Genomic DNA, 15,475 nt, shown 5'->3' on the forward strand with positions numbered 1-15,475 from the left:
ACTTTGCTCCTTCCTTTCCTTCCCCCCAAAATTATATTCACTTGAATACACTACTCTAAACACTAGGACAGTACATCAAAGATACATTTCTCAGAACAAAGCCACCAAAGGCTTTGCCTGAAGGGGAAGAAAAGAGGGGAGAAGGACAGACATCTTGACAGAAGTCAAGATTCTAAGTCTCCACTGTAAAGAGTTACAAAATCAGCCCTTTCCATTTTAACAACCATTAACTTCTCACTGTTATTGAAGTCAAAGGCAGAAAACAGAAGTATCAGGAATACTTAATCACATATAGGATCCTCCTGCAGTGGGCTGAATAGTGTCATTCTCCCCCACCCAACCGCACCCCAAATTCATGTCCACTTGAAATCTCACAATGGACCCTATTTGGAAATAGTCTTTGCAGATGTTGGTTAAGGGCCAAGATGAGATCATACTGAATTAGAGTAGGCCCTAAAACCAATGACTAGGTGTCTTTATAAGAAAAAAAAGGACATAGAAGACACAGAAGCAATGTGAAGATGGAAGCAGACATTGGCATTCTACTACCGTGGCCAAGGAACATCAAAAGCCACCAGTAGTTGGACAGGCAAGGAAAGCTCTCTCCTAGAGCCCATGGAGGGAACCCGGCCCTTCCAACACCTGGACTTCAGACTTCTGGCCTCCAGAACTGTGAAAAAAATGTGTTTCTGTTGTTCAAAGTCACCCCATTTGTGGAAATTCATTAAGAAACTTCTACAGCTCAATACAGATGATTAACAATGCTTGAGTTGTTCTTTGACTGGGGTCTAGCCCAGCACCACCTACTTTTTGATAATGGCAAAGGCCCTGGAAATGACACAATGTACCATTTATCCAACTGTCTTGCTCTCCTCCACGTTAGAGGTGGACCACTGTCTACCTCTATAGGAATTAACATTGCTGAGGAGTACCCAGTGAGACATTCATACTGTCATCTGCAGGTTTAAAGGTTCTTTGGAGACCACTCAATACAATGAATTCAATGCACGTTTTTCTTCAGGGAAGTGAAGGCGTAAGATAGATTTCATCAAGAAGCCAACCTTTCCCTCATCTTCAGACAAAAGCCTCCACTAAAATTACAAACAGAGGTTATCAGTCCAATAGCCTAAACCTCATGGGTAACATTTCCATACTAGTTTTCAATGTGCTAATAAACAGCTTAGGTAGAATTATGGCAGTTCTCCTTCCTCGTTACCTTATTGCGTAGATGGTGAAAGCAAGCAGTGGTGAGATTAAAAGGTACTTCACTTCACCCCTAAGGACGACAAATTAAAATAATTTTAAACAAATCCAAATGCTATATGAGGAAATGAGAAACATGGCCTTGATAATGATTTGAAGGGCAGATTTTGAAAGCAAAGTTTTATTCTCCTATTTGTGTTTTTCTTCTCATTTTCTCCCAGCATTTCCAATGGTATGTAGGAAAGGATACCAAGCTGGATCGATAATATTACCAAAACTTCTAAAGATTTAACACAGGAAAAAAAAAAAAAAGCAGACTGTAAAAAAAAAAAAAATAAAGGAAGTGGGGCACCTGGGTAACTCAGTTGGTCGGGAATTTGGCTCTTGGTTTTGGCTCAGGACATGATCCTGAGGGCCTGGGATCGAGCCTTCTCGGGTACAGGGCTCCATGCTCAGTGGGGAGTCTGCTGAGGGATTCTCTCCCTCCGACCCTCCTCCCGCTCATGTGTATTTTTTTTTTAATAGGAAGAAATGCACCAATAATATTAATGGTTTTTTCATTTTCCTTATGATCTTTTATTTTCCAGATGAGGACACGAAGGCAGAGAAAATTTAAATATTTTGCCCAAGGTCACACAACTGGTAAGAGGCAAGACTGAGACAGGCAGCCAAGGCAGTGTTGCTTCAATACCACCTACAAGAAGAAAACTTAGAAGAGAGTCAACCTGGCATTGTAACTTTAAAGGATAAGAGCTGCCATTAAAAGTGCTCTCATGGTCTACCCACAAAGTCAAAATCTTAAAATGAGTTCCTAGGGAGTATTTTCTTCCTACAAATATTCAAAGTGCTAGGTCCACATGAACTCTGAACCTTTTACTGTTACACGTCTGTTCCTCTCACCTACCAGTCGGTGTTCCAGTATACAGTGGTGAACTGTAGGTTGCTTGCCTCTATAGCATTGTCTTAATGTTTCCCAAAAGAAAAATATGGCAAAAAAATTCTACTGTGGACCAATTTTCAACTGGTGAAACAACTTCAGTAAAAAAGTAAATGTGTCAATGCAATACCGCTGAAATGCCTATAAAATTATACAGAAGTGGTTAAAAAGTCAGAGAAAAAGATACTGTATCATATGTAAACCACACCCATGTTGGGGTGGGGGGGGGAGAGTCCTTTCTGTTCAGGGAGGAGTATGAAAGTACCTGAAAAGGTAACAGTGCTAACAACAATAAAATAAAAACTAGCTACCAGGTTGTATATAAACATATGATATATTGTACTTTTATTTCATGCAGAGTCACCGAGTATTGTTGAGGTCAGACTTTTAAAAACACAAGTTGGTTCATTATACAACTAAGAATAGAGATAAAGTCCAACTTAATCAGCCTGAGATCTTGATTCCCTGTTTTTCTAAATATGCCCTAATATTACTTGTGTTCTTTGCTGCGACTATGACATAATTAGTATAAATGGCATTAATTCTAAATAAAGTTTGCCAAAATTCTAACAAAACAAAATTCACCTCAAATGCAGGTTTTAAGAAATACAGGCTTTAAAAGAATGTTAAAATGTTGCTCTCTTTTAGAAGGATCTTGGATCTTAAAGATACTCAAGAGGAAACAATTTAAAAGGTCAGTCACATTAAACGTAAATGGATGGAATATAGCAGAATTTTATATTTATATATAAAGTATATCTCCATAAAGTTGATTAAAAAAGAAAAGGGTAAGAGAGTTTCCAGTACTTTACTCTTACTGATCATCACCCAGGATAAAAATTGAAGGCAGAGGATCACAAACTTCAATACTTAAAGAGTTCAGACAAGGGAAGGTAAACTTATGCCCCCAAGTCTAAAGTTATAGGTACTAGATGGTTCCAGAGGATTACCATACACGAGGATATACCTAATGATTCCAAACCTTCTGAGTTTTCAAAAGAAGTGGAAATATAGATTTTTGTAAATTAAAACATGGGCAGCACTGTATAAGTCACAGAAAATGCATGTATAGATCGAATCTACCCCAAGGCCACCATTTTGCAAACTGAGCAGAAGAATACTTTGGATACACTGTATTTGTTCTTTGGTGGGTAAAATACACTTCATAACACAAAGTTTAAATAATATATATTAAAAATAAATTTTGAAAAAGAATACTTTAATAAGAAAACCCCAGTGGGCCAAGAAAAGCTTTTATAATGACTATGCTTAGCTTTCTTTGTGAGTCAAATAGCATGCAAATCCATAACTATTCCAAAGAAAGTGATACAGTAACTTGGATTTGAAGTCAGGTTCTAATGCTGATACTCCAAAGTAAGTAACAATCAAAGCCAAGAAAGAGCCACTGCCCAGGCCCCAGCTGTGGGGGCTTACTACTAAAGATACTGGTTTTCAAAGTCAGGGACTGAGCAAAGTTATTCTTATAATAAAATAATTATTTTAATGAAGTATTTGAAATAATTTTAAGCATCTGATCAATAAGATTATACACAAATATGGGAATATGCTGCACTTTACAAAAAAAATAAAGCTAAGCATTTAAATATACAAAAACAACTTTGGGTATAGATCTCTTCTGAAAGTATTCTTTTAACATATACATAATTTATAGCATTTTACACAATAACTTGCTGAAACAAAAAAATGTGGACAATTTAGCATTTACTACCATATAGAAGAACATGGCCGTAACAGTCCTGATGGGAAGAACAGGATGAGGAGTAACATACTAGAGGTGTATTTTTCCCCCTGAATTCTTTTCCTAAAAAGCAGCTATCTTGTTTTGTTTTGTTTTAAAACCTTCCTGGAGGATTTACTGGTTCTTTCTTATGTGATTCTAAATATAGCTATTACTTTTCACAGCTACATGCCACAAAGGTGGAATTAAAAAAAAAAGAGGGTTTCCTTTACAAAACATCAGCTTCCTTCTCAGATGAATATATATATATACTTCATATATATATATTTCTCATATTCATATATATATATATATATATATATCACATGCTTCTCTTAATACATTTAGAGACAAGAGCTGCAACAATGCAATGCTGACATTACCTTTTGAGTACTGAATCCAAAATGGAGTCCTATTGTTAAAAATTTCTAATCATCAATTAGCGTTTTTTAAATGCAACAAGATGCTTAAAACTTGCAGTAACGAAAAAGATTTTACAAAACTATCCTTTGTGAGATTTAAAACAATACACAAAACAAAAAAATAACTTCTTCCTTTTGAAATACTACAAATTTGAAAATGTTTGTTACATTTTCCTTTTTGGTTGGACTGTGATTTTGTCCTGTCAACAAAACCTCTACCAGCTGTGTTGGGAGTGCCAATCTCACCCCCAGAATGGAGGGGGCACCGCAGCACACTTCCCACTCTGGGATTCCAATTTCACTTTCCCCTCCTCAGGCGAAATGCAATGCCCCTTCATTCCTTCCAATACTTCCCATCTTTCCCAGTTTCCAGTGAGGTGTATCAGCAGTTCCTGTTTTACAGTTTCCCAGACAAGGATGTCCCCTCACTCGGTATCAGAAGCAGCATATGGTGATGAGCCAGAGAACTGCAACCTCAGGCACAAACTATCCCCATTTGCCTCAGTTTTGACAACACTGGGATGCAGCTGATCAAAGTCACCACAAACCCTATTCTGTGGCTCGTCACCTGCAACTACAGAAGGTGACTATCAGAATCAGCTATGCAACTTCTGATCCCAGCCCAGAAAACCTAACACCTTGAGACAGGTTTAGTAGAGGATGAAATTCAGTTTGCTTGGTAAGGAGTTACTCTTCCTTTCTTTCCCTTGCATCTTAATGCTGGCTGTATTAGGGAAATCACCTCACCTGTTAACAGTTTGGCAAATGAAGCAGGTGGTACCAAACAGGGCCTTGACTTGCTGTAATTAAATGTACAGGTAGGCAGAAGCCTATGTCTGTATAAACTGTTTCATTAACCAATTTCCAGAAGATAAAGTTGAATTCTAATCATTAAGAACCCCATGGGATATATAAATAAGATTTAATAAAAGTTTATAGCTGTAAACAATGGTCTTCCCTACTGGTGATTATTTTCCGGAAACTGAAACTTCAGGAGGGTGCAACAGTGCTCTTTATGTCTTCTTTGGCAGTAAACAGCAAGGATCTGGATGGAGAGTGCAGTGGTCACTTCAGAAGGGCAAGGTATAGAGCTCGAGAATACCTCATCTCCCTTTCCTGTTCCATACAGAATATCAAGTCCCTGAGACAGATTCTTGTGATTCTTGGACGAAGCAACTGTTTGGTGGCTGTCAGGCTGGATGTCCCAGAAGCAAGAAGATTGTCTTTCAAGCCCTAAACAGAATAAACAGAAATAAAAGTTTAAAGTAAGTGATCTCTCATAAAGGGAAAAGCTGTCTTCAGAACGAAGAGCTGACTAGCTTCTGGCCACTGAGTTAGGTGCTGGAGAGACTACAGTGATGCAGCAGTCTCCACCCTGTCCCCCAGCAGCCCCACCTCATGGGGGAAGGCCAACTGCCACACCAGTTCATGACCTCATTCATTCTCTCTCTCACCTGGACCATGGCGACAGGCTCTTAACTGATTTCTCCCCTTCCAGGCTTGACTTCACCCCATTCTTTGCTGTGTACCGAAGGCTAGACCTTCCTCTTTAAAGGTCTTAGATAAAACTTTTGGGAGTGATGGATGTGGTCATTATTTCAGTTGCAGTGACGACTTCATAGGTGTATGTAAAGAAACCTACCAGACTGTGTGCAGTCTCTTGTGTAACAATTATAAAAACAAAAAGCACTCTATGCGGCTCACATCCCACCGTTCTGTTGTTCAGAAATCTCTGACGGCTCACCGCTACCCAGAGCAGTTACCTGAGCACTTGTTAAACTGGCAACTATGGGACTCACCTCCCACGCATGATCCCTTTGCTTTCATTTAACATTGCAGCACGCTGCATGGGTGCTGTCTCCATTTATCAAATGAGAAAACTGTGCTGAGACAGGTCACGCAACCTGTATAAAGTCACACAGCAGAACTGAACTGTGACTCAATTTCTAATTGGATCTGAAGTGAGCGCTCTTAGTCACTGGACTATACTATCTACCAAATCAGGTACCAACTCATCACCTGGCATCCCTACAGGCTCACTTCCCACTGCTCCTTTACAAAGCATCTTAACTCTGGCCAATAGATAAAGATCTGCAAAAGGCCATTCCAGACCAATCTATTCATCTTTTCTTTTCATCTTTTTTTTTTCATTTATTTATTTGAGAGAGAGAGACAGCAAGAGAGAGCATGAGTGAGGAGAAGGTCAGAGGGAGAAGCAGACTCCCCGTGGAACTAGGAGCCCAATGTGGGACTCGATCCCAGGACTCCAGGATCATGACCTGAGCTGAAGGCAGTTGCTTAACCAACTGAGCCACCCAGGTGCTCCTCTACTCATCTTTTAAGACCCATTTAAAATGGGTCTACTTGCCTCCCCTCATCAAAGGAATTCTCACCGTAGCAATTACCTTATATAGTGTTACAGTAATTTGTATATGCTACCATCACTACTACATATCCACTAGATCATAAGCTTTTTGAAGATAGGGACTATCAACCAATGTGGGCTCTAAATGGCATTCAAAAATGAATGAAACCCAATACACCTATACTAAGACAGTTTTCTAAATATTAGTGTCTACACAACAGTATTAAAACAAAAAAACTGGAAAAAGAAATGAAAAATACAGAATTTTCAAACAAAGGATAATTTTTTTTTAAGATATTATTTATTTCAATCTTAAGTAGGTGGAGAGGCAGGCAGAGAGAGAGAGAGAGAGAGAGAGAGAGAGAGGAGGAAGCAGGCTCCTCACTGAGCAGAGAGCCCAATGCGGGGCTCGATCCCAGGACCCTGAGATCATGACCTGAGCCGAAGGCAGAGGTTTAACCCACTGAGCCATCCAGGCACCCCCAAACAAAGGACAATTTTTAAAGATTTTATTTATATCGCAGAGAGTGAGTGAATAGAGAGAGAGAGAGAGAGAGTGCACAAGCAGGGGGAGCAGCAGGCAGAGGGAAAGAGAGAAAAAGGCTTCCTGCTGAGCAAGAGGCCCTACCTGGGGTTGGTTCCAGGACCGTGGGATCATGACCTGAGCAGAAGGCAGCCTAACCAACTGAGCCACCCAGGTACCCCCAAAGGATAATTCTATAAAGGTGAAATCCTTTATTTTCCTACTTTTTAAAAACCATACTTTGTTTCCAAAAACATCTTGATAGGGTTGGTAACCCTCCTTTCACCCTCCAAAAGACTTATATAAGAAAAGATATTTACCTTACATAGAAAGCAAATCTGGTTCCATAACTACCCGTTTATAACTATCAAATTTTAATTATTTCCTCTACATTTCTGTTTTGCTTTGCTTTGTTTTGATGAAGGAGAAAGAAATCCTTTTTAAGGTATCCAATAACACCATGGTCAAACCAAGTCAACTTAATTCCATGCATGTTCCACAAATGACTGAGGGGCACTTTATCTGATGGTCAAATAAAATTTCCTTGAAAGATGCCTTGCAATTTGGAGGGAATATGGTATCACAATCAAATTTCTATACTCATTAACGTTACCACCTAGGGGTGGTATAACATAGATGTAACCTTAACTACTGTAAACTATCACTATCACAATATTTTCATAAAATTTTTAAGAAGGGATGCCCCGGCTCAGGTAATGAACCTGGGGTCTTGGGATCAAGTCCCACATCAGGGTCCTTCCTCAGAAGGGAGCCTGCTTCTCCCTCTGCCTGACACTCCTCCTGCTTATATGCATTCTTTGTTACAAATAAATAAACAAAAATCTTAAATAAAAAAAAGATTTTTGCAGGAATGGACCAACAACTCAGCTTGGAAAACTGGATTTAAAAAACACACATTAGGAAGAGAGTTAATAAAACACATCATGGGCAGTGAGTGGCAATTTTGTTGTGTACAGGAATTATCTGTTTAAAACTACTGTACACTTATTTTATTTTTAAACTACAATACCTTTAAGTAGAGGCACTTTTCTTAGCCAAAAATTAGATGTAATATGCTAAAGCTGAATCGACAGTTGTTTATAAATTTTCAAGTACTAAGAGTTTACCTAAAAATCAGTCATTTAGTGTTTTATGTGAATTTAGAAATTAAATGGCAAGCTGGATACACTATGTCTTGGCAATTCCATTTCTATGTAAGTACCCAGAACTATATATGTTCACCAAAAAACATGTATGAGAACATTTAGCACTATTATTCATAAGAGCCCTCAACAAGACACAATCCAAATGCCCATTTAGCAGAGGTAAGTTGTGGACTACTTATCCAAATGGAATACTACACAGCACTAACAAGTAACATGGATGAATACTGCAAAAATTGAAATGAAAGGTTCCAGACGTAAAGGAATACAAAGAGTTTGATTCTGTTTCTATGAAGTTCAGAGCTACAGAAATTAGGACAATGATTCCCCTTGGGGGGAGAGGAGCAGTGCCCAGAAGGAGATAGGAGAGGGTTATCTGGGGTTCTGGTGATGTTCTCTGTCTAGACTGCAGTACTGTCTACATGAGTGTGCATGTGCTGTGAAAATTCAGTGAGCTCTGATTTGTGTGGTTTTCTGCATCAGTATTATACTTTAATAAAAAAACCAAAATGCTCCCCAAACACCCCAATAACCCTTGTCTAGGTAGGAAGTAAAAAAGGGAGCAAAGAGGGAAAAAGAGGAAAGGAAATAAGGCAAAAATGTTAAACAGAAAAAAATTAAAGAAACCAAATCATCTGGGTGAAGAACAAAGGGGTCACAGTTCATGTTTGTCATGTGACAAGCCTAAAGGATTCAGGAGAAAGAGCCATATTACAGCTGCCAGCACGGGGTTGAAAAGAAGGTCATTCCAACAGGATGTAGCAGAAGGCCTGAGGCAATGTTATAAATGAAACAAACCTCAAGGGACATTCAGTAACCCAACAGAAATGTCTTTCATAATTCACAACTTTACAAAGGTGATAGCATCCTCTTCTCCCAAACAGTGACACACTTAAGAAAGTCAATCTTTCTTGAACATGGATACATATATATTGCCTTTTTATTCCTATGCTTATGGTCTGGGGATAACTACAGTCTGACTTGTCAGTTTCACAATGACCTGGCCAGAATAATCAGCTAAGCTCTCAATTATCCATGGTTAAGAGAGTGGCTAATGCATGCCTAACTTAAAGCCATTAAAAACAACAACAACAACAACAACAACCAAAAAACCAAATCAACCAAACAAAAAAAAAAAACCAGACCCTGTGACAACATACTGCTTATTTCTGAAATAGGGTGTTTCCCCAATCATCTTTCTATATGAGGATATTCTTTAACTTGGATTCTTCACATGGATAAAAAGCAGGTAAAAAGGAAGAGAAAGGTCGAAAAAGATGAAAGAAATAATTCACTTACCAAGTATACAATAAATGTTCTTAAAAATCATAATAAGACCTAAATATTCATATTTATGTTCATATCTCATACTACTGCTAGGTCAACTAAGTTGGCTTTCACTACTGTTCAACTGCATTTTGAGGAATTCTTCTAATAAGAAAAAACTGAACATCATAAAGTTACCAATTTCAGAAAAATTGCACCGTTTTAAGAATAACACTAATTAAAAATAACCCATTATCTAAACTTTTATTCCCTCAAGTTAATGGAGTGGGTGCTGTGCCTATAAAAGTTTGTTTACTTCTTTTCCCATATTTCCTTAAATTCTATTACTGCTATACTAATTGAAAAGCAAATATAACATCTTTATGAGCCCAGGGGCTTCAAGAATCCTGCTAAAGTTCTCAGTGACTCCATACAGGCTTCTGTTTCTAAAAGCTGCCATTCATGGCAACTTAACTTCATGCTAGTTCAAATTTAAAAGTTACCTGGGTTACTGGCCATCTGCTATGGGCAAGGAACTGTGCTAGGCAGCATAAGATATACAGGAGGATTGAACAGTAGGGAGCACCTGTTGTCTCCTCCATAACAACCTCACACAAATTACTTAAGTTTTCTGTGCCTCAGTTTTCTAATCTGCAAAATAGAGACAGTAACAGTGATTATCTTGTAGTGTTGTCTTGAGGATTAAATGAGAACAATGCCTGGCACACAATATACTTTCTGTAAGTGTTAACCCTTCTTATAATAAATTAATTCATTAGTCAGTTGGGAGGTCTGAAGGTTTATAAACAGGAAATAGTGTAATTCTAGTTCCTGAACTTTTCTGACATCCCCTCGTTAAAACTAATTTTAATAAACTTTCTGCCTATGTCCTATTCTGTTAAGTCCTAACTAACTTAAATAATTTCTCCTGCCACATTTACTTTGTAAAAAGTAGACTAATGGGCATTTCAGGTGTGTGGCAGGTGGACAAAGGATGTATCCCAGGACAGGAAGTTTTCATCGGCTCCTCCAATCAAATACTGGAGGAGCCTGATGCTCTACAGACCCAACCAAGTTTATCAATATTGTTTCTAGAAGCTAACATCAACTTCTTCCATTCTATTCCCTGGATCAGAAGACTAATAAAACACAAATGTGTTCCTGAATCTTAATAATTAACAAGAAGCAAAAAAAATTTTTTTTAATAGAGACAAAGATTCATTACATTTTCAGGCTCTGCACCCGATTTTATCTTAACCCCATATAACATGGCAGCTTGCAACGTGAGGACTCCAGTCTTATACTTCAGGGAGGAAACAAGGAAAATACATGGCAACAGGGGTACAATGAAGACTGGCTCCAAGAAAAAAATCAAGTATCTTCTAAGCCCTGGAAGCAAGGATAAATAAAAGGATTCTGGATGCCTAGCCTTGTGTAAGAAAAACACTAAAAACCTGTATTCCAAGGACCTGAGCTTCTGGGCCTTAAAGGGCAGCAGAGAGCAAAAAATACTGAGCTTCAGGATTGAGTGCCCTCTGCCGGTCAATGAGAAGAACTTTAGAAGCAACAGAGCTGCTTTTATCACCTTCATTTTCACTCCTTTTATTTCAGAATATTGACAACTCTACATGTTTTCTTCTGCCCTAAAATCCTGTTACTTCTATGTATACATTTCAACAGTCTCTTATAGAAAAAATATCTCTGTCATTAGAAGAAATATATAAAGTTAAGTCTGGTTCTTCTGTGCTAATATGACAATTGCCCTCCTTTATCTCCAAAAGTATTCCCCAAAAGTATCCTTTCTTAAAATCCACACCTCATTATTTAATTTCCCAATAAAGTCTCCAACTTAATGTATCCTAAATTCCTCATGTTTCAAACTGTTAGTCCTCTTTTCTCCTCTTCTTTCTTATTTAAAGAATGGTAATACCATTCACCTCCAATGTCCAAGACTGAAAGTTGGGCAAAAATCATCCTCAACCCTTTTCCCCTCTACATTCCATCTGTCACTTATCAGTTCTACCTCTTAACGATTTCCAAATCATCTGCTTCTTTCTATATTTTCTATATTATTTTTATTTTCTATATTTTCACTGTCATTATCTTTTGCCAAGGTTACCTCAACAACCTTCTTAAGCAACTTCCTGGAGTTGCTTCCAGTTGCTTCCACTTCACACTGGAGTGGAAATGATCTTTCTAAAATAATAATCAGATGACACTGTTTTCCTGCTCAAGATGCTCCAATAGCTAAAAATCTGTAGGACCCTGTCCAAGTATCCAAGCATGACATATGAGTCATCCACGAGCATACCAAAGCCTCTCCCCAGTGTCATCTCTCGTTTTTTATTCCTGTCCCAAACTACTGAGCATGCCACAGAGTACTTTTTTCCTCTGCTCCAAGACAGGTAATTCTTTCCTCCTGAACTCAATCTTTCTATCCCATCCTTGTATCACATCACCTTACCAAGTTCTTTAAAACTCAGCTCAGGTACCTGTTTCCCCAGTGCTACAAATTCAAACTTACACCAGGTCGGGATCAGGTGCAAGTCCTGTGTACTTCAGTAGTACGCTGAATTTCATTTTACTGTCACATGCATTCAGCACAATGCAGCTACCTCTTTAATTTTCTCACTTGTTAGAAGGGAAGGATTTTGGAGCTGTGAATACTTTATACACCATTTAGCACTTAGCTGGTATGCATTCAATGCTGTAGTATGATTATGTGTCTAGTGCCACTCAGTAACATCACTTATGTGAATTAACAATAAAAATGAGCCATATTATGGCTTTATAATCAAGATCCTGTAGTCATTCTTAGCTTTAAGCCAAATAAATCTGGGAGAAAATGTAAAGTCCTTTGATGGCCTGTTCCTAAGCATTATTCAGCCTTCTAACAACTTATCTCACCCACTCATCCCCACCAAGCTGCCACCAGATGAATTTGCTCTGAAGGCTATTTTTTTGCCACTCTTTCCAAAAAGAAAATGCTTCAGCCCATCAAATAATATAACACACAAGAACAGAAGATTACCAAATAAATAAACTCTAAAATGTAGCAACTTTCCTTTTAACACTATAGTTATTTTCTTTAACCTTTAGTTAAGACATTTACAAAGTCCTCTGAAAACTCAAACCATATCCAAAGATAAATTTTACCTATTACTTTATGAAAACTTCAAAGGACTGCCAGTTAACTTTTTTTTTTCCTTCTTTCAGAACCAGCTTTGATTTTATCCTTGGAGAACCTTAATGTTAAGAAAAGCTACAATAATATCAGTAAAGGTGGTTGTGCCTCACAACTAAAGGTAAATTTACAATGTATTTTAATATGAATAGTAGCTTCATTTAAAACTGGTAATTCTAGTGACACCTGGGTGGCTCAGTCCCTTAAGCATCTGCCTTTGGCTCAGGTCATGATCCCAGGGTGCAGGGATCGAGTCCTGCATTGGATCCTTGTTCAGCAGGAGCCTGCTTCTCCCTCTGCTCACCACTCTCCCTGCTTATGCTCTCTTCCCCTCTCTCTGACAAATAAGTGAAATCTTTTATAAATAAATAAATAAATAAAACAATAAAACAAACTCTGGTAATTCTAGAGTTGGTAAGTTGCATAGGATTGATGGAAAATGATACTACAAAGAAACTGAATTTATAGGGAAAATAAAAAAGCACTACAAGTGGTAAATATAAAAACCATTTTTATTTTCATAAACTATTTAAAAGACTATGACCAAGTAACAACAATGTACTAGAGTTAAAAACATATGTAGAGGGGCGCCTGGGTGGCTCAGTGGGTTAAACCCTCTCTGCCTTCAGCTCAGGTCATGATCCCAGGGTCCGGGGATCGAGCCCCGCATCAGGTCTCTGCTCAGCAGGAAGCCTGCTTCCCCCCGACTCTGACTGCATCTCTGCCTACTTGTGATCTCTGTCTGTCAAATAAATAAATAAAATCTTAAAAAATATATGTAGAAGTAAAAAGGTGATATAATAGCACAAAGGATGGGAGGGACTTAAGTAACAGAATTATAAAGTTAAAAGATTTTCACATCTTATATGATATATTAATTAATTAATTTCACATCTTATATGACGTATTAATTTCACATCTTATATGATGTATATGAGTGTAGTCTGTTAAGGATATCTACTATGCCTGTCAATGGATACATACAGCAACCATTAAAAAAAAAAGAGGAGTATAGTTAAAAGTCAACAGAGGATACAGAACATCACATTAAATACTATATAATTCACTCAAATTATGGAAAGGAGAGACAAAATAACAAAGGGGACAAAAGAAAATAAATGGCCAGATGACAGACCCAAATTCAATCACAGTGACATTATATTAAACGTAAACAGACTAAACACTTCAAATACATTTTCAGACTGGACACAAATCACAAACTCAATTATATGCTATTCGTAAGAATCAGCTTGAAATAAAGACATGGGCTGAAAGTAAAAGGATAGAAAAAGATACCATGCAAATACTAAGGATAATAGTATTTGGTGTGGCTATAATATTAAACAAAATAAGACTTTAAGGAATATTACTAGAAATGAAAATAATTTCACAATGACAAAAGGGGGAAATTCATCAGAAAGACATAATGTGTTTATGCCTAATAACCATCAAATAAAAGAAGCAAAGACTGATAAGTAGAAACCGACAAATGTACAACCATAGTTTTAAAAAAAGAAAACAACTTACTAACCTCTCTCAGTAACCCATGTAACAAGCAGCCACAAAAAAACTGATAAGCTATAGAAGACTTTTAGACACTTACTCAATACTAAAGAACACACATTCTTCTCAAGTGCACAGAGAATATTCCCTAAGATACACCATAGGTCTCCAAGATAGGTATCAAAAAATTTAAAAGGATTGAAATCACAGAATATGTTCTCAAAACACCAAATATTTAAAATTAACACACTTCTAAAACAGTCTGTATTTCAAAGAAGATACCAAAAAAGGAAACTAGGAATTTTTTTTTAATATAATGATAATAAAAACACAACATATCCAACATATCAGCTTTTCTACTTTGGCTTCACTCCTAACAAATTTATAGCATTAAATGCTTATATTATAATAAAAAAGTATACCCAACCTTCATCTCAACCAAGAAGTGGAAAAAGAAAATATTAAACTCAATGGAAGTAGAAGAAAGGAAATAAAAGGAGTGGAAATCAATAACACAGGAAATAAGACAAATATTTTTTTTTTAAAGAAATAAAGCCGTAAGTTAGTTTTTGGAGAATATTAATAAAACACACGAAGCCTTATCTAGACTAATCAGGAAGAAAGAGAATACAAAAATGATCAATATTAGGAATAAAATTAAAGATAACATCACCACAGACATTAAAAGATAACAACGAGATACAAAGAATAATTTTAGATGAATGTCTTCAACAACCTAGGCGAATGCATAAACTCACTGAGAAACACAATTTTCAAATATTAAGAAACACAAAAAGAGAAAATCTAGTATTGAGTTTTCTTCACATGGAGAACTTCTGGCTCATGTGGTTCCATTGGTAAATTCAATCAAACATTTAAGGAGGAAGTAAGACCTATCTTAGACACTTAAACACTTTAAAAAAAATAAAAGGGGAAGAAAGAACACTGGCATAACTCAAACCAAACTAACAAGGACACTACAACAAACTAAAATTACAGGCTATTATCATTCATGAACACAGAAGCAAAAATACTAAACAAAATGAATGAAGAGCAAATAGAATCCAGCAACATGTAAATCAATTTTATATTGTGACCAGTTGGGATTTATTCCAGGATTAAAAAGCTGGCTAAATTTAAAAACAAATACAAATTACCAAATTAAAAGAAT

The 15,475-nt window shown here is 37.1% G+C and overlaps 1 protein-coding gene across 1 annotated transcript in view; it reads right to left on the minus strand.

Annotated features, from left to right (window-relative positions):
* Positions 1 to 2,493: 2,493 nt before the first annotated feature.
* TAF4B (TATA-box binding protein associated factor 4b) overlaps positions 2,494 to 15,475 on the minus strand; it is a 132,081-nt gene continuing 119,099 nt past the window's right edge. The window contains exon 15 of the mRNA XM_044243243.1: positions 2,494 to 5,533. Within this exon, the coding sequence (XP_044099178.1) occupies positions 5,366 to 5,533 (168 nt within the window). The 3' untranslated portion in view covers positions 2,494 to 5,365. The remainder of the gene's footprint in view (positions 5,534 to 15,475) is intronic.

The sequence above is a fragment of the Neovison vison genome, chromosome 3 (genome assembly GCF_020171115.1).
Source record: "Neovison vison isolate M4711 chromosome 3, ASM_NN_V1, whole genome shotgun sequence".
Classification (NCBI taxonomy): domain Eukaryota; kingdom Metazoa; phylum Chordata; class Mammalia; order Carnivora; family Mustelidae; genus Neogale; species Neogale vison.